At 47.1% G+C, this 16,434-nt stretch overlaps 1 protein-coding gene across 16 annotated transcripts in view; it reads left to right on the top strand.

The window, feature by feature from the left end:
* The window catches only part of INPP4A (inositol polyphosphate-4-phosphatase type I A), a 136,411-nt gene that overhangs the window by 102,360 nt on the left and 17,617 nt on the right, over nucleotides 1-16,434 (top strand). For 9 of the 16 annotated variants that reach the window (XM_041754424.1, XM_041754423.1, XM_041754422.1 and 6 more), the window contains 9 exons: nucleotides 599-782; nucleotides 2,265-2,483; nucleotides 3,534-3,789; nucleotides 7,451-7,483; nucleotides 11,512-11,684; nucleotides 12,681-12,804; nucleotides 13,760-13,886; nucleotides 14,397-14,537; nucleotides 16,213-16,310. In XM_041754424.1, coding sequence (XP_041610358.1) covers nucleotides 599-782; nucleotides 2,265-2,483; nucleotides 3,534-3,789; nucleotides 7,451-7,483; nucleotides 11,512-11,684; nucleotides 12,681-12,804; nucleotides 13,760-13,886; nucleotides 14,397-14,537; nucleotides 16,213-16,310 — 1,355 coding nt within the window. The remainder of the gene's footprint in view (nucleotides 1-598; nucleotides 783-2,264; nucleotides 2,484-3,533; nucleotides 3,790-7,450; nucleotides 7,484-11,511; nucleotides 11,685-12,680; nucleotides 12,805-13,759; nucleotides 13,887-14,396; nucleotides 14,538-16,212; nucleotides 16,311-16,434) is intronic. The other 7 variants (XM_041754431.1, XM_041754430.1, XM_041754429.1 and 4 more) reach the window with 2 other exon arrangements.

Genomic DNA, 16,434 nt, shown 5'->3' with positions numbered 1-16,434 from the left:
TCTTTACCTCCTTGTCATCTGCTGAAATATTTTTCAAAGTAGAGAAGCACTGGAGGAGGAAGTCTGATTTTCAGGGTCAGAGGTGTGAGGGAGAATTATGGGTGTGTGCACAGAAAACTTGAAGATTGGCCAAATGGAGAAAGAGATTTCTTGTGGAAAGTCTGGTACCCACAGCAGTTTCCCTTCACTGTGATAAACTGACCCCTTCTGAGATCAGCAGACTCTATGCCTCCACCTCAGTACTGCTGATAAGGTGACAGGTGAGGTTCTTAGGTAGAAGGTTATGAGCATTTGGGTAATTATTGGATTCAATACCTGCATACATATTTGCATAAGAATACAGACAAAAAGAGAGACAAAAGACTTCATTGTGTTTTAATATTTCAACCCTTCTACCATATAGAAGACAGAGAGAATCATAGACAGAAAGAATCTCTTGAGATTTGCTTTTACCCATCATCAGCTGGACTAGCCTAGAAGAACATCTCTGAGTATCAGAATGCTTTACTTGGTGTTGGTTGTGGGCTGGGGTTGGGAGGCTGCTACCATCCTCATAGATTTGAGAAAACTCCTTAGAATCTGTTCTTATCCTTTTTAGTACACCATCCAGCTGCCAGTCCATAATCTACATACCACAGGACATCATCAGAGCAAAGGAGATCATTGCCCAGATCAATACCCTGAAAACCCAAGTGAGTTACTATGCAGAGCGGCTCTCGAGGGCGGCCAAGGACAGGTCTGCCACTGGCCTCGAAAGAACCCTCGCCATTCTGGCAGACAAGGTAGGAGGCACTACCCTGCTACATGTGGGATGGGGGCTCCCTTCGGTTTCTGGAAACCCTTGGACACCCCATGTGTGTCCTTCGAGCTATCCTACAAGAGGTGACATTGGCATGACCTTGAAGGTCTAGCTTAAATTTTAGTTCCCCCAAAGGCCCAGGGAGGTTTGGTGATTTGCCTGTGGTCACAGAGCTGAATGGGGGCAGGCCCAGGACAGCACCCAGGGCATGTGATTTCAGCCGCTGCTTCATTCAGATGTGTCTCCCCTCAAGCCCACGGGGTCCATTGTGGAGGCTGGGATAGTTCCACAGCTTTCTTAGCAACTGCTTACTCAGTGAATTTTTTGCCAATTTTTATTGATTGGAATTTGAAAAAAAGAAACTGAGTTATTATACAGACATACCATAAGGGAAATGTAACTTCATTGGCTTACATAAAATCAATAAACCATTTTCTAGTTAGCTGTAATTTGATCCTGATTAAAAATATATATAGGGCCACCTGGGTGGCTCAGTTGATTAAGGTCTAACTTGATTTTGGCTCAGGTCATGATCTCAGGGTTCTGGGATCAAACCCAATGTCCGACTCTGCACTCAGCAGGGAGTCTGCTTGCAGTTTCTCTCCCTCTCCCTCTGCTCTTTGCCCCACGTGCATGTGTGCGCGCACACACACTCTCTCTTTCTCAAATAAACAAATATTAAAAATATATATATAAATATTAGTCCATACTGGGGAGGGAATTAGATATACCAGATCATTTTGATGGATGATGCTTTTTCAAATTACTCAGTCTCTCAACACACACATACACACACACACCCGCACACACACACACATATGCATGCATATGCATACACACATGTATAGAAATTCTGATCATACTTCCCCACTCACACCCACTTTGCTAGGGTGAGGTGCCATTCCTGATCATAATGTGTTATATCCTTCACATGTGTTCACTCAGCAAAAAAAATTGAGAGCTAGGAATTAGATCTACTTGGAAAGGAAAGATAATGTTATGAGAAGGAAAATTATAAGCCACAAAACTGCTGCATACAGAATTTCCCAGAACTCTAGTGCTGTGCTGAAAGTCCCACTACCCCCAGAGTCCAGGGCTTCAAGTATGAGATAAAAAAGATAAGACATAAGTGATCAAATCAAATTTCTGCCTGTCCCCTGGAACTAGAGAAGACAGTCCAGGAAGTCAGTGAAGGCAAGGATACTGGGCTCTCTTCAGGCCCTTCCTTGAGTCATGTCAGGCTCAGAGGCAGGCAGGATCGAAGAATGTCAGAGATTTCTCGACCTCCCTCATTCTTCCTGTGTTCTCTAGTCCTTTTGTGGGAGCCTCAGCCGTGCCGAGGACTCTTGCACTATGGAGAAGGGTGTGCAGCTGGGTCTTGGGACAGTTCCTGAGCTCTTAGAGATAACTGGCCTTGCAGCCCCTCTGCTGAGGGCTCAGCGGCTTTGGCTTGTGTGTACTGCAGACCCGGCAGCTGGTCACCGTGTGCGACTGCAAGCTGCTGGCCAACTCCATCCATGGGCTGAACGCGGCGCGGCCTGACTACATTGCTTCCAAGGCCTCCCCCACATCGAGTGAGGAGGAGCAGGTGATGCTTAGGAATGACCAGGACACCCTCATGGCTAGGTGGACGGGGAGGAACAGCCGGTCTTCTCTGCAGGTGGACTGGCACGAGGAGGAGTGGGTGAGTCTGCTGCCCGTGGCCCTCATTCTGCTGTGCTTGCGTTGAAAAATTCTAAGCCTCTTGCCAGCCCCTCCCCCTAGAGATACCCTAACAGGCCGGCTGGTTGGTAGACAAGCTCCAAGCCTCCTTCCCAGATGGCTCTGGGGCCACCTGATTTAGGGAGGGAAGTGGCATTTTCACATTTTGTGTCCATCAGAGGGGCAGGGCTGCTAACAGGCCAGGCTGTGTCAGACCTGGTTGTAGAGGGGGTGATGTTCTCCGTGGAGCTTTTACCCTGCTGGAGGCCTGTCTGCTAAAGACCAGTGAGGCCCCCTGTTTCCTCAAAGCTCTGCACCCAGTTAGCCCTTCTGGGGCCATTTGTATTTGGGGGGTGGGGGAGGAATTTGGAGATGCTACCGGACATTGTATGCCTTGCATTCCGCTTCCTCACGAGGTGGCCCTGAGAGCTGCATCTGTCTCTCCTGAGGGAGTGACACCTCACACAACTCGTTTTTGTCATTTGGGGGGACTACCACTTGGAGGCATTTTTCTGTGAAGCACTGAATTTTTAGCAGCGGAGTGCTCCTCCAGGCCTGCCCTGGTGTCCTGTATTCTGTGTGGGTTTCTGCAAACCACTTCCAGCCCTGCTTCCCACCTCCCCACTCCCCATCTGCTTCCATTATCTTCCCTTAGCCCCCTCTGTGTTGAGTGGTTGTAGGAGGTCCACAGAAGAGCGGGGAGGGGGCAGCTGGCTCACTGGGCCCTGTGGCCCTGCTGCCAGCTCTGGAAGGCACTGGGAAGTCTTGTCCAGTCTCCATGACAGTTACTAGCAAACGCATCTCCAACTTTAAAAACAATGACTGCAGTAGATTGATTTGTGTTTTGAAAAGCAAATACAACTGTGATGGGGAATTCTGAACTTTGATATTTCTAAATATGTGGCATTTTAATGATCACAGTGGCCCAGGGTAGGGGAAACAGTGGTTGGGGTGGGAGGGAAGGGGTTGTGTTCTGTTCTGTTTTTCCCCTCACTGGGAGAGCTGACCCAAATGGGCCTTTTTGGTTTGGAAGGAAAAAGTGTGGCTGAATGTAGACAAGAGCCTGGAGTGCATCATTCAGCGGGTGGACAAGCTGCTGCAGAAGGAGCGCCTACACGGCGAAGGCTGTGAGGATGTCTTCCCTTGCGCAGGCAGCTGTACCAGCAAGAAAGGTAACCGGGACAGCCACGCCTACTGGATCAAACCGGAAGACCCCTTCTGCGATGTCCCCTCCTCACCATGCCCCTCCACCATCTGCTCTGCTGCATGCCATCCTCACCTGACCACACGTGCGTATGCATCCACGCTTCCCATTCATCTGCCTCCACCTCACGCTGCATCTGTGTGTCTGTCCGTGTCTGACTCCATGACCTCTTCCCGCCACGCAGACTGCAGGGAGGGCTGTCGGGCAGAGCCACATGGCGCGGAGCTCGGAGCAGTGGGCGGTGAGGGCAGAAGCTCCTGTGCTCCGTGCCCATGGAGCCCGTGTGTGAATCAGCATGTCTGGCAAAGGCAGAATCTGGAGGCTGTCTTGGTTCTCACATCGGTGAGGATGGGGCTCCTGGACTCTTCTGGTTGGTAAACCAGCCTGAGCACCTGAAGGAGGCCGAAGCACAGATGCTTTTCTCAGGAGATTGTTTATTGCCTCAGGGATCGGTAGAATCAAGGAAAAGCTGACTCACGTAGGGACACAGCTGGGGGAGAGTGCTAGCAGGCTCAGCACACTTGCCTAAAGGCTGCTTGGCATCAGCTGGTGTGCTGTTCTCCAGCAGGAGATGTTGCCGTGGGACTTGTTGGTGACTCAGTCAGGTGGTAGGACCCCCTCATGGGGCTAAGTTAGGTTCCTCTGTTCAGCAGCACCTCCAAGCAGGGTTCTCAGTAGATGCCGACATTGGCCTGAAGCAACAGGCTTCAGAAACAGTCTTCTGCCTGCGGAGGCATAGAGCACAACCAGATTACCTTGTCCTGCATATATCCCTAAAGCCGGGCACGCGTGCTTTCTCTACCAGCACATCCTTGGTCCCTGTCACTCAGGGCCGCCTTCCACCTTCTCCTGTAAGAGCTGCGGGGGGGTCATGGGCCAGGCAGTGAGGGCGGGCTGTAGACCTAGCTTCTGCTCTCCTTTGGGTGTGATAAGCTGTAGTTCATAAGGACCAGATATGCCAAGGTTAGCCCTTCAGATAGCAAGGACCTTTCATTTCTGAATTGGACAATTTTTATTCAAGGCAGAATCGTGCTCCTTTATCAGAGCCTCTTGATAAATCCTTCATTTGTAACCTGCCCTTCACCCTTTCAATCTTCCTGCAGTCTGTTCCCAGGGCACAATTTCACTTGAGCCTCTGATTCAGCAGTGTTCATGTCCTCCACCCTTCCATCTGTGAAGGACTATAGTTTCAGTTCCCCAAACCTGTGATTGGTTTCGTGGAGCTGTTTTGTCCTGTTTGTCTTCTCATTTTTTTTATGTAAATTGTGTTGTTTTTTTTTTTAAAAATCTGAAAGCTCATTGTTCATTTCTCTTCAGTATTGTCTTGCTTGTAATTTTAATTTTTTTCTGCAGAATTAAAAGAGTGATTTATTGGAGTTTTTTAATGCCAAGAGAATTTATTAATCAGATATTCTGTAATATCCATAGTTTAAATGTCACTTTCCTTCTAGGCACATCCCATATTGGTCAAATGTAGATAAATTTAAATGCAGTTTTCAAGTTATTTAAATGAGCATTTATTTATGGTATTTAGGGTATGACTTGCGTTTGCCATGCAAATCAGCTCAGTTGTGATCATGGGAATATGAAGCATACATTTGAGAGAGTCTAACTTGGCTGATCAGTACTCAAAGAAATGTGTGAAACCGTATGCCACTAAATTAACTGCGATGATCCTTAATTTAAAAATCTTGAGCATAGCTAGGTAGCTGTTGAGAGCTGAACATGACCAGGAGGATCAGAAAGAACGAGACTGGGAGCTGTTTGTTTTACCCAGTGTGCCCTACCCTGAGGCCAGAGCTCAACTCCGTCGTGATTTTTTCATACCATTCCAATTTCCTGGGCCAGTTGTTTTGACCTAGTGAGCAGGTTGTGTTCACACCAGCTTATTATATATGAAGAACTCTGTGCCTCTTTGAAAAGCATCATGACTTTTCATTCTAGCTATGTATATTGTCCTAGGTTTTGGTTTTCATCTTTTGCTAAGGAGTCACCGTCCCTTCTAGCTTGCTCTCCCACAGAACTCATCAGAGCCTTACCTGGCAGGCATGCATCACTGTAGGAATCACTGACAGGTCCCTGCCAGCTGGAACCACAGAGACTCCATGAGCCTGTCCTTCCTTCTCCTGCTTTCCGCACAAGTGCCCCACAACCCTCTGCATCACCACCCGCAGCCACCCCATCTGGTGGCTTCCATGACCTGCCATGCATGCACTCCCATCCTCTCCTCATTGCTGAAGAGCCATTCAAACCCCAGACCAGGTTGCTTTAACCTACAGCCTGTGGGTTGTACCCTAGTTTTATATGCCCCTGTGATTATGTGCTAAGACAAGGAAGTATATAGTGGTCATCACATCTCAGGGGACTCCATGGCCTAAGACAAGATGCAAGCCACTGGTCCAGAACTATCAAAGGAGACAGACACCTCCCCCAAAACACACATACTTCCTGCTTTGATCGAAAGACTGAATTTACCCAGCTGAGTTTAACTCTTAATGCCTTTTCTGGAATGGTCACAACCCAGCTATTTGGAATCACCACAGAAGATCATGAAAGCAGGTTCCTCGACCTTCCTCTTCACTCAGACTCAGAATTTTGGAGGAAGGGTAATGGGGAGGCACAGAAATCTGTATTTTTTTTTTTTTTTTGACCTGGGGTAACTGATTAGCTGAACAGAGGTCTAAGGATCACTGCTCTGCATCACTGCACACCACTGTGGGTTTCTCTCTTTGTTAGGTAGATGGTCTCAGGATATTTGGGCTCTTATGAAGAGGCTGAAGTCTTCAGCTCTCAAGGGCCTTTACTTTTGCTGTGTTCTATCCCTTTGCCAGTTGAAGAAGTCACTGCTAAAGGTGATTAGAGAGGAAGGATCCCTTGCCACCCCCATCTCTGGACAATCCAGGTTGTAAACATCTCTACACAGCTGGTTCCAGCTATTTTGGGGGCTCTGAAACCACCCATTTCAGTACCCTGAAGACATAAAATGACCCCTTTTCAGACTTGTTTTCTTCCAGGTGGCATGCCCAGTTAACCAAGGAATTTTAAGAGTTTTTAAGGGAAATACACAGTTGAAATGAGTACTTCACTTGCTGAAATGAGACAGTGTAGGTGATATTGGACTAAAATTGGCATTCTTTGAGTGACCTGGAGGGACATTGTAATTCTAAACTTCCCCCAAATCATAAAAGCTTTAAATTTGATTTAAATTTGAAAGATTGGCATAGATGTTGGTTGGTATATTGGTTTCATCACTGGATCCTAACCTTTGGGTCTCAGCATTCAGTCTGCAGCCCGGGTTCTACTCATGAGTCAGAGCAGTGAGCTCTGAATTGGGGATGATTGATTTGCTGGTCAGTCTCTCTCATTACAAGTGTGCTTCCAGATGTTGTGAGTCAACAACATGGGCTCCACCATATGCAATGTGATTGATGCAGGCACTTTATCACATTGTAATCTGTTAGTTTGCTTACTGGAAGAGCATTCTATGTTGAAGTCTTAGCAACATGAACGAATGAATCAGTGAGTGGGTCAGTGTTTACCACGAGGAGGGCTTGGCTGCCTCAGAGCAGCTGAGTACCTGCATGGGACCTCTCAGGGAAGAGGCAGGCAGACCTCTGACCTCTTCTCTGTTCAGTTGAGCCACCTTACGGGCGGCTGCTGATGCAGTTGCTGTAAGCGTTGAGTTGTTCATGTTTGAACTTTGTGCTGCTCCTTAATCATCCGTGTCACCCTCCATTTCTGTGCAGATTGCAGCCCCCCTCCTGACGGGTCCAGCCCAGGTACGTGGTTTCCGTTCAAGGCTTCTGCAGATATCTTTTTAATTCTCAGGTAGTGTCTGTAGCTGAATTCTCCAAGATTGCCTATGCTTCCAGAGTTAGGAAAATATTTTAGGAGTTTATTTAAGGCAGGTAGCTACTTTTCTTAGGTTTGGTGAGGAACCAGTTGGGTTGGGGACTGTGGCCCAAAGCAGCCTACTACTTTTTTCACTTTCCCATCACAAAACCTTTTCAGATGATTCATGTCTGTGGGCGCGCTGGACTTCTGACTCAGAGCAGTACATGTTTGTAAACAATACTTCCTGTGATTTCACCTGAACTTGTGAGCACTACTTGGAGGTGGTGTAGCCACCCGAATATTGCAGCACTCATAATCACACAACATCCTCTCTTCTGAGTCTGGATGCAGCTTAGAGTTCTTACTAGGTATTGCTAACAGGCTCAGTTGGAGATAGTGCTAAAAATGGAATCTTTTTGCTGCCTTTGCATGTAGAAGTCAATGTTTACAGCTCTAGTTCAGGGGTCGGCAGACTACAACTCTGAACCAAATCCTGTTCACCACCTGTTCTTGTAAATAACATTTAATTGGAAATCACATCTACTCATTTACATATGGTCTATGACTGCTTCCGTGGGGGCAATACTAGAGTCAAGTAGGTATGACGGATTCCATTATCCTCTAAGCCTAAAATATTTACTGTCTAAACTTTTACAGAAAAAGGGTGCCGACCCCTGCTCTAGTTCATGTTGAATTTCCTGGTTATGACTCATGGGATCCCCGGAGTGAGCATGAGACCCCCAAATAATATGCTTTTGCTTATATCCCCCAAACCAGCTACCCAATCAGTCTGATGATTGCCTATTTCTGACTGGATATACATGGGAGGTAACAGGACACCTGTTTTATATCTAGAGCACAGCAAACTGGTGATTTGGGGATTAACCAAACTCTCCCTGTCAGTTTTAGAAAACCCTCTCAGCTCATATAGCACCATGAATTTTATATCAGCTGTGTCATTTCTAGAAGCACTGGTGCCTTGTCCACAGTTAATGTCAATGGACTAAAATGGCCTCCTGCCAAGAGTTCCTTTGGCTTTTCCTGGAGAGCTATATTTTAATCTCAGTTAAAACACACATGCATTTTTTCTCTCACTCTTTCTTATTCTTCCTCTTACCCTCTCTCCCTCCTTCTCCTGTTAATGAGGAAGAAAATGCAAAAGCAGAGTATGGATTTGAAAAAGCTCTTCAAAGTTACCCAAAGTAGCATGGTCAGTGGATTGGCCACCAGTCAGTGAGCATTAACAGATTAATAACTAGATGAGGAGCTTGTCCCCTAAAGTGAATCAGCTACATCACTAAGGACATTGTTTAGTTGAGCTGATTTTTTTTTTTTAATAGCAAGATTTTTTTGACAAAGGGAGAAGAATATGACCCCGTTACCGTATCTAACTTCCTGATATCTTTACTTAGCTAGGTCCTGGCAGAAATCTCATTTTTGTCCCTGAAATTCATTTTGTCTAGAAGTTTCTAATTATAGTTTTTCTTCGTATTCTCCCTGAATATATTTCCAGCCCCCAATCCCTTCTCTCTCCTTGGCAGAAACAGCCTGACACAATAGAAATTACATAGAGTTTTAGAGTTAGACACATACAAATGCTAGTTTTTTTTTTTTAATGTGTCTGGGAAGACACTTAACCTCCCTGAGCCTGTTTCCTTACCTGTATTAATGATTCTCCCTCTGTGGATTAAATGAGAAAACAGTTGAAAGATAAAGCACTAACATTTTTTGCATAAATGGTGATTGGCACTCTTATTGTACTCTGGACGTGTCTGAGGCCTTTTCCAGATAGATGGCAGACACATCTCCTACCAAGACCCAGATCTCTTCTCCAGGACAAGCTCCCGGTGTTTTTTAACCATTCTTCCGTTATTTCCATTTGTTATTCAGGATTGGTTTTTTTTTCCCCTAATGGAACAAAACTAAATCATACTTAAATGGATTTTTTTTTAAAGATTTTTATTTATTTAAGAAAGAGAGCAAGAGAGCACAAGCAGGGGGAGGGGGAGAGGGAGAGGGAGAAGCAGGCTTCCCACTGAGCAGGGAGCTGGATCCCAGGACCCTGAGATCTTGAGCTGAAGGCAGACACTTAACCAAGTAGGCCATCCAGGAGCCTCTTAAATGGATTTTTTTTTTTTTTTTTTGAGAGAGAAGTAGGTAAAGTCAACAGGTATTGCATGGAGATTGGCTTAGTTAGCTAAGACTGCTTGTACTTTCTGATAATTTTCAGATTAAAATGATAATTTGCATATTAATTGCATATGTACATGCATGTTAAGTGGGAAAGCAAAGTAAAATTGGCAATACTTGTTCTACAAGCATTTATTTCTTAGCTAATGACTAACTTAGTCAATGCATCCCCAATTATTTGGCTATTAAAACTAAGCTGCCATGGATCTTTTTAAATAGTTGCCGCTGAATAAAATTTACATGTGTGCAACAGAGTTCTTTAAAAAACAAAAACATGGCCTCTGAGATTTTTTAGAGGAAGAAAGAGACTTAGATGTTAACTAGCAGAGCTCTTCCGTTTTATCAGAAAGAACCCATGTAGCCGAAGATTCAAAAGACTTGTCCGTGGCCACCACTACTTAGCAGCAGCTCAGGCCCAAGACTCACATTGTCCACTTTTCAGTCCAGTGTTCTCTGTCACTATGAGTTCTTTGCTAAGACCTTTTCTGCTGTAGACTTTCTAAATCTAAGCCTACTTTTTTTTTTTTTGCAATACAGACACAAATCCTTGTCTATATGCAGTGTGCCTATATACAGTTAGATCATTTCTAAATTTTGAATGGCTACGTATACTTGAAAATCTACATTAACCAAACACTGAGTATAGGGAAGTCCTTTTGCAAGTTTCAGGCAATTATCTAAATTTGTTTCTCAACAAAGTGCTACTCATATATTTTGAGAGGAGTGGAGCTAGTCTCCCTTCTCTCTGGCTCTTTAGATTCTGTTTAAGGCAGAGCTTACCCTCTGGCAGCTGCATTGCTTGTGCAGCCCTGTGGCCTCTCCCCAGTGCGATGATGTTGGTGGGTGTTCTGTGACCCGCACCTCATCCTAAGGGAATGTGTGCTGTCCTGGCTCCACTCCCCACCTGTGCCACATTTGCTGTGGTTAGGCTCACCCAGTGGTGATGGTTAAATGCCTATTTCTGGGCTTAGTGACCTGTTATAAATAGAACTGATGAGGGCATGTCTTTTCTCTTTTAAATGCCTTCAAAATAGGAAAGCAAAAAAGAGCCAAGGCCCAAAATACCTTTAACTCTGTTTTTCTACCCTGAGTTCTATTTTTTAAAAATTGTTTTGGTACAGGGTCACAATTTCCTAGTATTTCCAAAAAAAAAAAAAAAAAACTAAACCAGAAATAGAGGGTACCAGGCAGGACAGTCTTGGGGGTGGGGAAGAAAATGTGGGCAGAAGCAAGGGATATTCTGAGAATGGAAAACCTGGGAAACCGTCTGGAACACTCTTTCCTCCAGACATGGGAAGTGAGACTATAACAGCCGCACACAGCTGCACAAGGATGGAGGTGTCCTTTGCTCTAGAAAGATGGGGGCCTCTGCCTTAATTGCTGGGTCAGGAGAAGCAAGATAACAGGTCACTTTTCTGAGGGCCCTTCTCTCCCTGGATGGTGGAACAGTGGTGACTTGCAGGTGACTCGCAGAAGCTTCTTGGTCATTTTCCTCAAAAGGAATAATCTTGAGCATTTAAATGTACAGTCCCCAGTAGGGAAGGGAGACCAGACCTACATCAATGGCCCCCAGTAGGTCTGCTGGTTAATTACTGGAAAAGCTTCAGGCTAGAAGGTTGAAGACTGGGGTGGTTACAGGCAGAACTTGGTGCCACGCAGTTATGAGATGCAGAAGGGGTAGGGAGGGGGAGACAACAGGGCTGAAGGGCCACATAACTTACTAAACATCTAGAACCTGTCTCTTAAAATCTTCCTCCTCAAATGACTCTTTCCTCATGACCAGGCGAATGGAGCGAGGCCCTTTACCCCCTGCTGACCACACTCACGGACTGCGTGGCCATGATGAGTGACAAGGCCAAGAAGGCAATGGTCTTCCTGCTCATGCAGGACAGTGCTCCCACCATAGCCACGTACCTGAGCCTGCAGTACCGCCGCGATGTGGTCTTCTGTCAAACCGTAAGCCCTGGGAGTGGTGTGCGGGAACCCACAGGCCCTTCTGCCCCTAGAAAACACAGCCTTAAAAAATCTCTCACTTCACACTGAAGAAAACAAGGATGGCAACACTTTCTCCTGTCTTTGGCTCTTAAATTTATTTAATAGAGAGGTCTAGATTTCTACCCGAAGGGAGGAATCCTACTTGATACGTATTTAGGAGAGGGTCTGAGTCCATGCTTGCTTCTCCCTGAGGAAGTGGTGGGCATGGGCACTGCTCCCGCCCGAGGTGTGCTGGCTTCCAGACCACACAGGCCTCTTGGCTGTCTTTCTTCTTACAAAGAAGTTTAGTGAGGGAGATACCAATGCTGTAGTCTGTTTTCTTGTTTATAGAACAGCAGGTGCCTTAGTTCTGCTGCTCATGCACAACTGTTATAATGGTTTTGGAGAAGGGAAGAGCTCAAATGAATGTCACAAGTTCGGTAGATGGCAGGCATCACATTAGCGAAGTGCACAGTGACAGAGGGTCAGGCTGGTTCTCTGAGGTTGTGCCGGCCCATCCCCACAGGAGATCTCCCACTGAGGTAGCTTACAGGGTGACTATGTTCTCTCTCATTTCTGTTCTTTGTTGTGATTGTTTCAGTTTCCAGCCAGAGCTGGTATGGATCTGTGAGTAGATAGGCCATTTTCACTGTCGGGATTTAATTCTGGGCTTCTAGGGGGTTCTAGCCCAGGAGTAAGCCCAGGCAGTTTGGGTTAGAAGCTGAGCTAAAACCAAACCAGCCTTTGGGAGCAATAGGAGTGGCAAGCCTAGAATGCTATGTGGCCTCCCCGTGGCCTGTAGCCTGCATGGCCTCAGAGCCAAACACCCCCCACATGCCAGATAGAGGAGGGGAAGAGGTGCTGCTGCAGCCCAACCAGTGGAAGCAGAGAAACTCGGGGCCAGGGGCATGGCATGGGCTGGGAGCCACTTAGGAAATGTCTGCCCCCCACACTGTTCACCTTGTGTCTCCCCGACAGCTGACTGCTCTCATCTGTGGCTTCATCATCAAGCTGAGGAACTGCCTGCATGACGACGGCTTCCTACGGCAGCTATACACCATCGGGCTGCTGGCCCAGTTTGAGAGCCTGCTGAGCACTTACGGTGAGACTCCAGGGGCACCCCCTACACTTTTGAGATCCTGGGGTTCGTAAGCAGTGCGGACATATGTAATTCCCATTCTTTCTTCCTAGACATTTTTCTGACTACGCACACAGTACATGCTGATTAAAATAAATCCAGATATCATCAAAATGTGTAAGGACCAAATGAAAGTCCTGTATAGTTACACATTCACCCCTTCATTTGTTTTGTTGTTGGTTTTTACAATCAAAGATCTTTCTAATTTGAGGATGGTTGATAATCATTTAGCAGTAATTTCCTGTAGGCCATTTGGACCATTTCTGAATTACTCCTATGAAAACAGTGCTGTCATACATCTCTGCACACAAGTGTGTATGCACCTGTGTGCCCATTTCTGCAGCCACTACATTATTAGAAGGAATATTTCTGGTTCAAATGGTAGGAATATTTTAAAATCTCAAAGATATTTCCCGAGTGCTCTTGAAAAAGACTCTCTTCTTTCATTTTCTGTTTATTTCTTCTAAGAGGATAAAACTAGGGAATTTTTTAAGAAGCATTTGTCAATCTTTGGAGTTATAAGACATCCAATAAATACCAAGCCCTGTGGAGTGGAATGATCTGGCTACAGTGTGCTATTTGGCTATCCTTGTCCATCTCTGAAGTGCCAGCTCTGCCTTCTGAGGTCCCGTGCAGCCCAGTTCCCTCCCCATGCTGTCTGTCACCAGGAGGGGGCTGGAGACTGGCATATCTCTCCACCAGCAGCATTGCTGGTTGTGGCTGCAGGGTTTTAGTAGCAGCCTTACCCACAGAGGAGTGAGTCCACTGGTGAAGAGGCTCAGAGAAACCCTCTCTCCTCACAGCCATGCCTGATCCTGTCACCTCCCGTCTGTGCCCAGCTCTGTGGCCGTTCTGAGCCCACAGAAAGAATGGCAGGTCCCTTCTACCTGACAGCCTTCCATCCCTCTCTTGTATCCAGGTGAGGAGCTGGCCATGCTGGAGGACATGAGCCTTGGGATCATGGACCTGAGGAACGTGACCTTCAAAGTCACTCAGGCCGCTTCTAATGCATCGACTGACATGCTGCCCGTCATCACTGGAAATCGGTAGAAAGATTTTTTTAATCCTCAAAACTAGCACTGTGTTTTAATTTATGTTCATTACATGTGACGTGCTTTTCATTTTTGTTTTATTGCCTTTCATTCAGTTAAAAACATTGATCTTCTACAGTAATTTCACGGGCCTTTAAAAGGTTCATGACTAGCACTTTGTTTTTGGTTTTTTGTTTTGTTTTGTTTTTTTAAAGATTTTATTTATTTATTCATGAGAATGCACAGAGAGGAGAGAGAGAGAGGCAGAGACGCAGGCAGAGGAAGAAGCAGGCTTCATGCAGGGAGCCCGACGTGGGACTCGATCCAGGGTCTCCAGGGTCACACCCTGGGCTGCAGGCGGCACTAAACTGCTGAGCCACCACTTTGGAAACCACTGAGCCAGACGGCCAGTCCCTACTTTTGTATCGAGGCCAGCTTGGTTTTCACCTTCTCACTCGCCTCCTCTCCTGCCTCTCCCCTGTCACAGCCCTTACCCGTCCTCTGCCTGTCTTCACTATTTTGCAGGGATGGGTTTAACGTGCGGATCCCTCTGCCAGGCCCCCTGTTTGATGCCCTGCCCCGGGAGATCCAGAGCGGCATGCTGCTGCGGGTGCAGCCCGTCCTCTTCAATGTGGGCATCAATGAGCAGCAGACTCTGGCCGAGAGGTGGGTGCAGTGGTCACTTACCGCATATAGAAAATGTCCTTAGCCCTCTTCAGGTTCTGAGCACTGAAGAGACTTTGTCATCACTCCCTTCCTTTGGCCAGCATTCTTTAAGTGCAGCCGTACACCTAGCTCTATGTGTGGTGCTGGGGACACAAAGATGACCCAGATGTGGTCTGTATCCTCAAGAGACTTGGGCTGGTAGGAGAGAGATGTGGGCACAAGGATGAAGATGAATGCAGGGAGTAGGGGCTCCTAACAGGAGACCCGGGGAGAAGGTCTGGGAGGGCTTCCTGGAGGGGATGATGGCTGAACGGAGTTTCAAAGAGTAAGTCGGAATTGGTCAGACGATGAGGTGGAGGGAAGGCCTGACATCTCAGGCCAATAAGCCTGAACAAAAGCAGGTAGGGAGAAACTGTGTGGCGGCTCGAGGCCAAGGCCCAGGCCGGGATGGCCAGTGGTGGTGTTAGGCCTGTGTTTGAGGCTGAGAGCCTTGCCTTGATTGCAAAGGCCTGTGTCTTGTAAACTCCCTCTAGGTTCCCCTGCCAGGCAACAAGGAGTAGTCACATGTACCCGTGTGTGCAAGTAAGTGTGTGCATGTGTTCAAGGTGTGACCAGAGCTAGAGGAGCCCACTCCAGGGAGAGTAGGCAGCATCAGGAGGCCGGCAGGGAGGTGTCCCAGGGAGGACAATAATGCTCCCTGTGTCTGGCAGCTGCCATTCCTGTTGACTGCAAGAGCAGTTTCTGGAAAGTGTTGAGGCAAGGCCATATCACAGTCAGCAGAGGGGCAGGTGGAGAGGATGAGACAGTGGGGATGGGGAAGACTTGGTGAGTGCCAGGTCTTTGCTCATTCATCTGCTTTTGGGACACTCTCTTCTCAGCTGTGTCTTGGGGGCAGTCCCCAAGGGAGCAGCTGCCTAGAGGAAAAACCATTGCCGGCATCAGAGTGGATGGGCTGTGATGGACCCACAGGACGGAGTCCTGTGGATGGGAGTCCTAAAGGATGACACGGGTCCATGAAGAGGCTGATGTGCATGGAGGTCACTCAGCAGGGCAGTGGTGGAGCTGCACTGGGCATCCAGGCCTTAGACTTCAGAGCCTGCCTGTGTTAATGACCACCTTGTGTCTTCCTCAAGGGTGACTTTTCTCTGCCTCTGCCTTACACATCTGGCATGTCCTGGCTACCTGGGAGGTGTGCACAGGATGAAGCTGCATGGAGAGAAAAGAGCTAGGGCCTTACATACAGGGCAGGAGGAGCAGCTAGTCAGGCGTGGCAGCAGGCAGAGTGACTTCAGCTTCGAGTACAGGACTGTGTCCTCACTCCCCAGCCAGAGCCCCATTGCTGTCCCTGTCTCCTAAGCACCTCCAGGATGGGAGGACAAGGGCTTCCCAGTGAGTGGCCATGAGGTGTTTCTGTGCATGCCTTACTAGGGGACAGATGGAGTTCTGATTATCTTTTAGGCACATCTGTAACAAACATGCATGGTTTCTGTTAATGTTTAAATACGTGTCACAGACACAGTAGAAATGGCCTGATGCTTGAGAGGAGGAAAGAGGTTTAAAGTTTAAATGTGCACAATAACTCTTGAGACGATCGACATTGTTAGCTTCAATGCAGTGATGCTGATGCTAGAAGAAAGTGTCAGTAACTAATGGTGTCCCCATATAACTCCTGAAGGTTTGGAGATACATCTTTACAAGAAGTTATCAATGTGGAAAGTTTGGTGCGGTTAAATTCCTACTTTGAGCAGTTTAAGGAAGTATTGCCTGAGGATTGTAAGTATTTCGTCACTCACGGTAGGTTTCCTTTTCACTTGTTGTCTATCCTGTGTCACCTTGGGTGTTGGAGCCTTTCCTACCGCTTAGGCTGTCTGCTCACCCACCGTCCAGATGCTGCCTC

Source organism: Vulpes lagopus, chromosome 5 (assembly GCF_018345385.1).
Source record: "Vulpes lagopus strain Blue_001 chromosome 5, ASM1834538v1, whole genome shotgun sequence".
Taxonomy (NCBI): Eukaryota; Metazoa; Chordata; class Mammalia; order Carnivora; family Canidae; genus Vulpes; species Vulpes lagopus.
Note: the sequence above shows the minus strand (reverse complement) of the source record. Positions and strands in the feature narration are given on the sequence as shown.